This window comes from Setaria viridis, chromosome 6, assembly GCF_005286985.2.
Source record: "Setaria viridis chromosome 6, Setaria_viridis_v4.0, whole genome shotgun sequence".
NCBI lineage: Eukaryota > Viridiplantae > Streptophyta > Magnoliopsida > Poales > Poaceae > Setaria > Setaria viridis.
Window position 1 is genome coordinate 13260641 of NC_048268.2, and position 8096 is coordinate 13268736.

The 8096-nt window shown below is 50.9% G+C and overlaps 2 protein-coding genes across 2 annotated transcripts; one reads left to right on the forward strand and one right to left on the reverse strand.

The window, feature by feature from the left end:
• Nucleotides 1-371: 371 nt before the first annotated feature.
• On the forward strand, nt 372-2031 carry LOC117859790 (anthocyanidin 5,3-O-glucosyltransferase). The gene has a single exon (XM_034742972.2). The coding sequence runs from the start codon at nt 402-404 to the stop codon at nt 1836-1838; it is 1437 nt and encodes a 478-aa protein (XP_034598863.1). The 5' UTR covers nt 372-401; the 3' UTR covers nt 1839-2031.
• A 315-nt stretch (nt 2032-2346) lies between these two features.
• Nucleotides 2347-3399, reverse strand: LOC117859791 (early nodulin-like protein 12). Its single transcript, XM_034742974.2, has 2 exons — nt 3093-3399; nt 2347-2960 (listed from the first exon to the last, which is right to left on the reverse strand). Exons 1-2 carry the CDS (start codon nt 3268-3270, stop codon nt 2524-2526), a joined length of 615 nt encoding a protein of 204 aa, XP_034598865.1. The 5' UTR covers nt 3271-3399; the 3' UTR covers nt 2347-2523.
• Nucleotides 3400-8096: the final 4697 nt, after the last annotated feature.

Genomic DNA, 8096 nt, shown 5'->3' on the forward strand with positions numbered 1-8096 from the left:
AGATTCATCTCGCAAATTAGCATTTATCTGTGCAATTGGTTTTGTAATTAGTTTATGTTTAATACTTCTAATTAGTATCTAAGTATTTAATGTGATAGAAATATTAGGAGCTCTAAAACAACAAACGGGGCCGTGTATCTGATCTTGACCACTGTAACGCGCAGTACTTGGAAGAATCGCACAATCTACCCTCTAGTGTGAACGTCTCTCCCAAGGATCGATTCCTTTTCACTTCTTTTCATGGATGCAAAGCGCTTGCCAACAACTGCTGTCGCAGTATTTTTTTAAAAAAAACAAATGCTGTCGCGGATCCAACAGCTATAGCTGCCTCCTATAAAAAGCACTGATGCGTGCAGCTGCAAGTCGGAACCCAAGCTCGCTCAACACCAGCGCGCGCACCCATGGAGAAGAAGACGCTCGTGCTATACCCTTCGCTGGGAGTGGGCCACCTCACCCCCATGGTGGAACTAGCCAAGGCCCTCCTGCGCCACGGCCTCGCCGTGCTCATCGCCGTCGTCGACCCGCCCGACGCCGATGCCGTGTCGGCCGCCGCGGTGGCGCACCTCGCGACCGCCAACCCGGCCATCGCGTTCCGCCTCCTGCCGGTGCCGGCCAGCCCCGACGCCGGGGCGCACCCGGTGAGGCGAAGCCTCGACACGCTCCGCCTCGCCAACCCGGCGCTCCGGGACCTCCTGCGCTCGCTGCCCCTCGGCGGCGCCGACGCGCTGCTGCTCGACATGTTCTGCGTCGACGCGCTCGACGTCGCGGCCGAGCTCGGCGTCCCCGTCTACTTCTTCTTCCCCTCCGCGGCCAGCAACCTCGCCGTCTTCCTCAACCTGCCATACTTTTACCCCAACGTGCCGCCGTTCAGGGAGATGGACAGGAACACACCCGTGCACTGCTGCCCCGGCATGCCGCCGATCCGCGCGGTGGACATGCTCCAGACGGTGCAGGACAAGGAGAGCGAAGCGGCCAAGGTCCGTCTCTACCAGTTCAAGCGCATGGCGGAGGGCACGGGCGTGCTGGTCAACACCTTCGATTGGCTGGAGCCCAGGGCCCTGAAAGCCCTCGTAGACGGCGTCTGCGTTCCCGGCAGGCCGACGCCGAGAGTCTACTGCATCGGGCCTCTGGTCAACGCCGGCAACAAACAGGGAGGGAGCTACGGTGGCGGCGGCGAGAGGCACGAATGCCTCGCGTGGCTCGATGCGCAGCCCAAGGGGAGCGTCGTGTTCCTCTGCTTCGGCAGCATGGGCGCCTTCTCGGCCGCGCAGCTGCAGGAGATCGCCCGCGGGTTAGAGAGATCCGGCCACCGGTTCTTGTGGGCGGTGAGGAGCCCGCGGGAGGAGCAGAGCCGGTTCCCTGAGCCGGACTTGGAGCGGCTGCTTCCGGCGGGGTTCTTGGAGAGGACGAGGAACAGGGGCATGGTGGTGAAGAACTGGGCGCCACAGTCAGAGGTGGTGCAGCACGAGGCAGTCGCTGCCTTCGTGACACACTGCGGGTGGAACTCCACGCTGGAGGCGATGATGGCAGGGTTGCCGATGATATGCTGGCCGCTGTACGCGGAGCAGAGTATGAACAAGGTGTTCTTGGTTGAGGAGATGAAGATCGCGGTCGAGATGGAAGGATACGAGGAGTTCGTCAAGGCCGAGGAGGTGGAAGCGAAGGTGAGGCTTGTGATGGACACGGAGGAAGGGAAGATGCCGAGGGAGCGGCTCGCGGTCACCAAGGACGGGGCCTTGGAGGCTATCAAGGAAGGCGGGTCTTCTGAAGTGGCATTCGCAAAGTTTTTGAGAGACCTGGGGCAGACTAGCAGCTCTGAAAATGGCGAATGCTACTGATCAAGTGGTATGATAGATGAACACCAAAATTGACAGTATCAGTTAGCCATCACTGAGTATTCAGATTTAAAAATTCTACCATCAACATAAATAAATGGATTTTTTTCCCGTCATGTATCTTGCAACTATGTCAGTAAAATTTGTCGTCGGATAGCTGGGGGTAAGTTATCAATTACTCCCTCTGTTCCAACTATTCCAAATTGTTTTCTATATTTATAGATATTATTATACATCTAGATATACATTATATCTAATATAAGTACACCTAGAAAAATCAAAACCACGTACAGTTTGGAGTAGAGGGAGTAACAATGTGCTATATTCAAGAGCTCATTACGGCTTCCCGTACTAGTCAGACAATATTCAAGAATGATCCACTGAATCTAATCAGATCGATAATTTTGTCCCCTTATGTTCGTCGGATCTCTCGCTTGCAAGAACGAAAGGGACGGCAAAGGAGTAACACGACATTTCGGTGGCTCTTATTGCCCAAAGGAGTAGTAAAAACTTGATGCAACCATGTCATGATTTGTGAATTATCCATTTATGATTGATCATCTCCCACACAAACTAGGCCCCACAAACTACCCTCTCTTCTTCTACAGACAGAAGAAGAAGCAGACCCTTTCCTTGTTTCCTTTGAGCTTAACAGCAAGCAAAACGAATCAAAGTACACAAAACGCCACTACCACCCAACAAGCAGAGCCCCAAGAACGGCGGCGGCGCCGAGAAGCAGCTGACCACCGTTCCCAGCAGCCGCCGTCCTCCCGGCCGCCCCGGTGGCTGGCGCCGGCGCCGCGGCAGGGCCCCCAACGGAACTGGCGGCAAGTGGGGACTGAGCCTCGGGCGCAAGCGCCGGGGCCAGCACGGGCGCGAGGCCCCGGAGGCGGGCACGGCCGTGCTTCTCCGACAGGACGATGAGGAGGAGGCGCTCGCCCTTTTTGCAGCTGCCCGGAGCACTGCCGACGAAATAGTATGGCCCGGAGCGGGGCAGCGGCACCGTGGCGGCGCTGCCGCCAGCGACGGCCTTGTGGGTGGCGAGCGGAGCCGCCGTGCTGCAGCGGTTGTAGTCGTCCCGGGTCACCTCCAGCACCGAGTCCGCCGCGCCGTCGAGCTTGAACACTGCGCGGCCGCGAAACAGAGGAGTTCAAGAAACAGGGGAGGAATGAGGAAATTATATAACGGCAGCAAATCTTTGCGATCCCAAGACTCGGTTCACTGAGCTAGAAGCGTCGGCGGAGAGGGATCTCTTACCGAGCTTGTCGCCGATCTGGAAGCGGAGGACTGAGGCCCACTTGGTGAGCGCGTCAGGGTGCACCTGCGCCTTCCAGCCGTCGTTGGCACCGCCGACGACGAAGTCCCTGGCCTCGGCAGCGGCTGCTGCGGCGAGGACCACCGAAACGCAGAGGAGGAGCGCCGCCCTTGACGCCATTGGAGGAGAAGAGCTGGCAACACAGACAGCACAAGAACGGGGTGGGAAACGCGGGGATGTTCCGCGGAGTGAGGCAGGGAGAACCGGAGAAGCAGAAGGCGTGGTCTGTGGCTCTGTGCCCGTGGCAACGGGGTGCGTTTAAGTAGGCGGAGGAGAAGGGCTCAAAGTAGCCGTTGGGCTCGAACGTTCGGGAGGTGGGGTGGCGGTATTATTACTGTGCCTGGTAACGGCGAATGGCCATGGCAGCAGTGGCTGGGCGGGGAGCACGAGCATCTTCTGTTTTGGACTTTACCGTTGCCTTTGTCGTCTTTCCTGGAGAAGAAGAAAGGTCAAATGGGCAGGCACCTGAGCCAGAACCGTGGGGCCCACCGTTAACGGTCGTGAGAATTATTTTCCTGGATACTGTATCCCAACGGAACATCCGGACGAGGGAAAGGAAGTTTTTATGGACTGATACCCCCAAATCTGTACTGTACGGCTATGGGGTGGCTGTTAACAATGTAAGAGCACCTCCATAGCTTCGATAAAATTGAATACCTAAAAACACTTTTAGATATAGGAGAAAGAAAAATTTAGTACTCTAAAGTTACCTTCTCCAACAGCAAATCTAAAATTGAATACTTATATTTCACCCTAGAACTACTCTGCAAGTGGAATCTTTTTTAGGATTAATATGCTAATTGATCCCGTCCTTTCCTCTCACCTCTTCTTCCTCACCCAGCGTCGCTCCTCTCCAATCACGGCAACCGCGCCGCTGCTTCGCTGCTCTCCTCCACCCAGGATCGACGTGGGCCACTGCTCCTCCGTCGACCTCCGTACAAATCCGCAGTCGCGCCCATGTTCCTCCGTTGCCTTCACCTCTGCTCCTCAGCCACCCTCCATTCCAAATCGTGGCTAGACCCTTGCTCCTCTACCACCCTCCACCTCGAAATCAACGCTAGCCCTTGCTCCTCCGCCTTCCCTCGTCTCGAATCGACGTGCCACCAGCCCTGCTACCCTTCCTCATCTCGGCGACGGGTCCTGTGGCGGAAACGCCCAAGTAAAACTTGTTTAAATGCGCCTAATTGCTGTTATCCGAAACGCACTTAAAACAGTATAAGTCCGGTAGTCCGTCGAGTATCCCTAGGACTCCTCGAAAGATCCACGTCTTGTCTCATAACCATACATCAGGATCGTTTCCACGATGGGAAAGCATCAACATATATTATATTTTTATATACATACAAGGGTACGAATTAATACAGAACATAGTTTGAAATAAACTTAACAGTGCAGGTCAGAGAGGTTCTAGGAGCTTTAAACATAAACTGGTCCAGGAAGGAGATGAACATTTAAGTTTTTCTTCTGAGGGTATTGCAAGACTCGTAACAATACCCTAGTTTTTCGGGGCTTCCTCCTCTGCGGACTCCTGCGGTGCTTCTGAAACAGCCATAAGGGATAACCCTGAGTACGGGGTACTCAGCAAGGCTTACCCGACTAACCAATATAATAATTTTTCTGGAACTATATGATAGCTATTTAGTGTACTGGCTGAACACTTTTTGCCAAAAGAGCTTACGAAAAAGTGAGACCTTAGCTTTATCTTTTAACTCAATTAAGTTATTACCTAACCAAGCTAAATGATAACAAGATACTTTTGCAAGCAGTAAGAAATTAAGTCATACATCAAATTATTATTGGAAAGACATTGTATTCATGAAATTATACTACGATGCTCAACAGTGATCAAGTGCATTCATAACCGAGAATTGCGGCGACCCGGATCAATTTACATCCTGCAGGAGAGCACCCTGATCACCAGCTATGTACAACTGTCCGGGTCATACGTAACGACCTTTCGATTAGCAAACCCAAGGATAGGGAATAAGACTACCCGAACCCAGGGATGCACCCTCTCATGGGACCCCACGTCTGGCCTGATCTCCATGTGAGTTTCAGGCTACGCCCCTGCCAATCTCCAGCACGTCAAGCACGGGTACGGAATATTCCCGATCAGAGAGTTTACTAACCTACCGGGCTTTTCTGGTCCCATACCCAGTAAGTAACCAGGTGTCATTCACTTGATCAAAGGTTAAGACAATGATCGGGCCTTAACCAGATTAAACTAGCAGACAGAACTAACATCTCTAGCTTCTGCCTGCCTTTCAAACTTCCAAGCTACCTTTCCATAAATAGCATGTATGACCCAACATTTCACCTTAAGGTTCGGTAACCAAGTTACTTTAAGCATCGAAGCATTTCTGAACTTGGGTTACTTACTAATTGTTGGAACAAGTGGCAAAGATGTCCTTAAAACAAGGTATGATTATGCACAAGAATGGGTTTCAATCAACTCCTAGACTTAATGCATTCATATAGAAATTAACCAATAATTGGACACATGAAATAATACTTCCAAAGTAGACAGGTATAAATGCACCAGAGCTTGCCTTGTTCTATAAAAATGTTAGCACTGTCTGACTGATTGGCTTCGCAGGGGATCAACTCAACGATCTCCTCAAACTTCGAAGATCCTTCTGATAATTCCAAGAATTCCTCTTCCGATGCTTCGGTGTCTACGACATAGCATATGCATGGGTTAGTGATGCAACTTTTTGAATACAAGACTATGCAACTTTCCTTCATGATAAAGTTGCAAGCCAACAAGTGACTACACAATTTATCATGATAAAGATGCAAGCCAACACACAAAAACCCGAAAAGATTAACCCAACATTTTTATTTTTCCTTTACTAATCCTACCTTAGGCTTTTTCCATTATAATTATTTTCTAGTCTCAAAACCTAATTTCCTATGAGTTAATAATAATTTGTGAATATAAAAACATTATTCCATATTTTATGTATTTAATAAAGGTTAAGTATTTATTTAAATACCTTAATGAAAAGGCATTAAACAAATACCTAATTTTTTATTATTTTTCCTAAGGTATAAAAATTTTAATGCATAAAGGAAAATAAAATAATCCTAACAAAATTGGTTTCACTAATTTTGGACACTCCTAGAAATTTTTGTGATTTAAAAGGTGATAAACGAATTTAAACTATTATTCTAACAAAAGAAAATCTAAATTTTTCCCAAAAACTCCCGGCCCAACGTTTCTCACTCGCCCCCTCTCTACCCCCTCTCACTTGCGCTGGGCCCGCGGCTCGGGTCCACTTCCTCCTCCTATTCCTTCTACCCGCTGGCCATTTCTCCTCTGCCGGGCCCACTGGGCCGATTTCTTTCCCTGTCCTCCTTTCCTTTTCTTTTTTCGGCCCAATGGCCAACTCCTTTTTCTTTCTTTCTCGTGGCATCCGGTCTGCCAAACCGGCCCGACGGCCTCGCACCGGTGCTTGGGCCTGCTGGACCCCAGCCCACCTTACTTCCACTGCGCCCCGACCGGCCCTTCTACTATCCCCCCTTCTCCTTCTGACATGCGGGCCTGCCGACGCCAGCGTCTTCTTCCTTCTCGCACCAAAACCGAGCGCGACAGGGGCGGCGCGGCTCACCGGCCGACGTCCCACCGGCGACGGGGCCAGGCTGGGAAAGCATCTCCATGCCATAGCGCACCCGTGCGTGGCGGCAGCTCCCCGGGAGATGGCCGGAGCTACCCTCCACGGCGGTGGGCAGCGGAACTGACGGTCGGCCATGGCCAAGCACGGCGATGGCGTATCTCACCTCTCCAACTACTCCTATAGCTTCCTAGTACCCCAGACGCTTACCTACGGCTGACCACAAGGAAAGAAAACAATGGCAAGGTAAAGCTCACCGTGAGCAGGAGGTTCGGCGGTGGCGGACGAAAACGGCGGCGGTTAAGGGTTCGCCGGCGAAGAAGCTGGACAACAAGCTGACACGGTTGTAGGCGAGGTATTAGCGGAGGTGTGGGCGAGAGGAATCGACGGGGAAGGCGTTGTGGCGGTGGAATTTTGATCAGCGGCGGCGGCTTGACAGAGAGTTACGGTGGTGGTAAAAGGTGACACGGTAAACAACGGCGGCGGGAGCGGTAGTTATTCGAAGGTCTTACCACGCGCATGGGCAACACCGTGGCCTAGTGCTAGGCTTGCGTGGTGAAGAGGTGGTCTAGATGTTAAGCTGGACAGCGGGCAAGGTGCCGGCGGTGACACGTCTCGCCACCTCTGTATCCCGTCTCCCCCCTTTCTTTCTTTCACAAGAAGATTCAGAGCCTCTCCACGGCCGATTTTGAATCCGACGGTCCCAAAGTCCCTTAAGCAAACCTGGAGATAAACTTGAACCCTTCAATTTTTATTTTGGCTCTTGCTCGAGATAATCATCCCAACACCGACATTTTTGAACTTCTTGCTCTGGCTAACTTAAAAGTTTCTGAATTAATGATTCAGTTTGACAGTCACCCGAGCATGGTCATTTACCCATCTTTTGAATCATTTTCGATGGCCCAAATCCATTCTTCTTAGTCCAACTACTAACCATTCATGCTCTACAACCATCAGGTATTCCATTTTGTTCATAAACACCTATACTTGTTGCACCACATTCTTCTGAATTTTGCTCCAAACATAGGCACTTGCTGTTGTTTCAGACTTAGAGAAAATGACAGTTTCAGCAGCTCAGCCGAAAATGGCAAAGTGCCAACTTTGAGCCCTCAATTAAATTTGCTTTCTTTGCTGTTCCTGATCAACAACACCCTACTAATCTTGTCCAAGGATCATACTTCATTGCTGTGTAGTTGTTTTTACCCACTTATTTGAAAAATTTGGCAGAAATCAATTTCCAAAATGGGTACTTGCACTGTTTTTCCGAAACTCTATTTTCGGACAGTGAATAGTATCCTTCTGATTTTATTTTTCAATTGCATTTCTTGAGAT

What these genes read in the sequence shown, in the direction of transcription:
- LOC117859790 (XM_034742972.2), top strand. Translation starts at nt 402, where the DNA reads ATGGAGAAGAAGACGCTCGTGCTATACCCTTCGCTGGGAGTGGGCCAC.
- LOC117859791 (XM_034742974.2), bottom strand. Translation starts at nt 3,270, where the DNA reads ATGGCGTCAAGGGCGGCGCTCCTCCTCTGCGTTTCGGTGGTCCTCGCC. An exon ending in CCAGATCGGCGACAAGCTCG is followed by an intron (nt 2,961 to 3,092) that starts GTAAGAGATCCC and finishes GCGGCCGCGCAG; the next exon opens with TGTTCAAGCTCGACGGCGCG.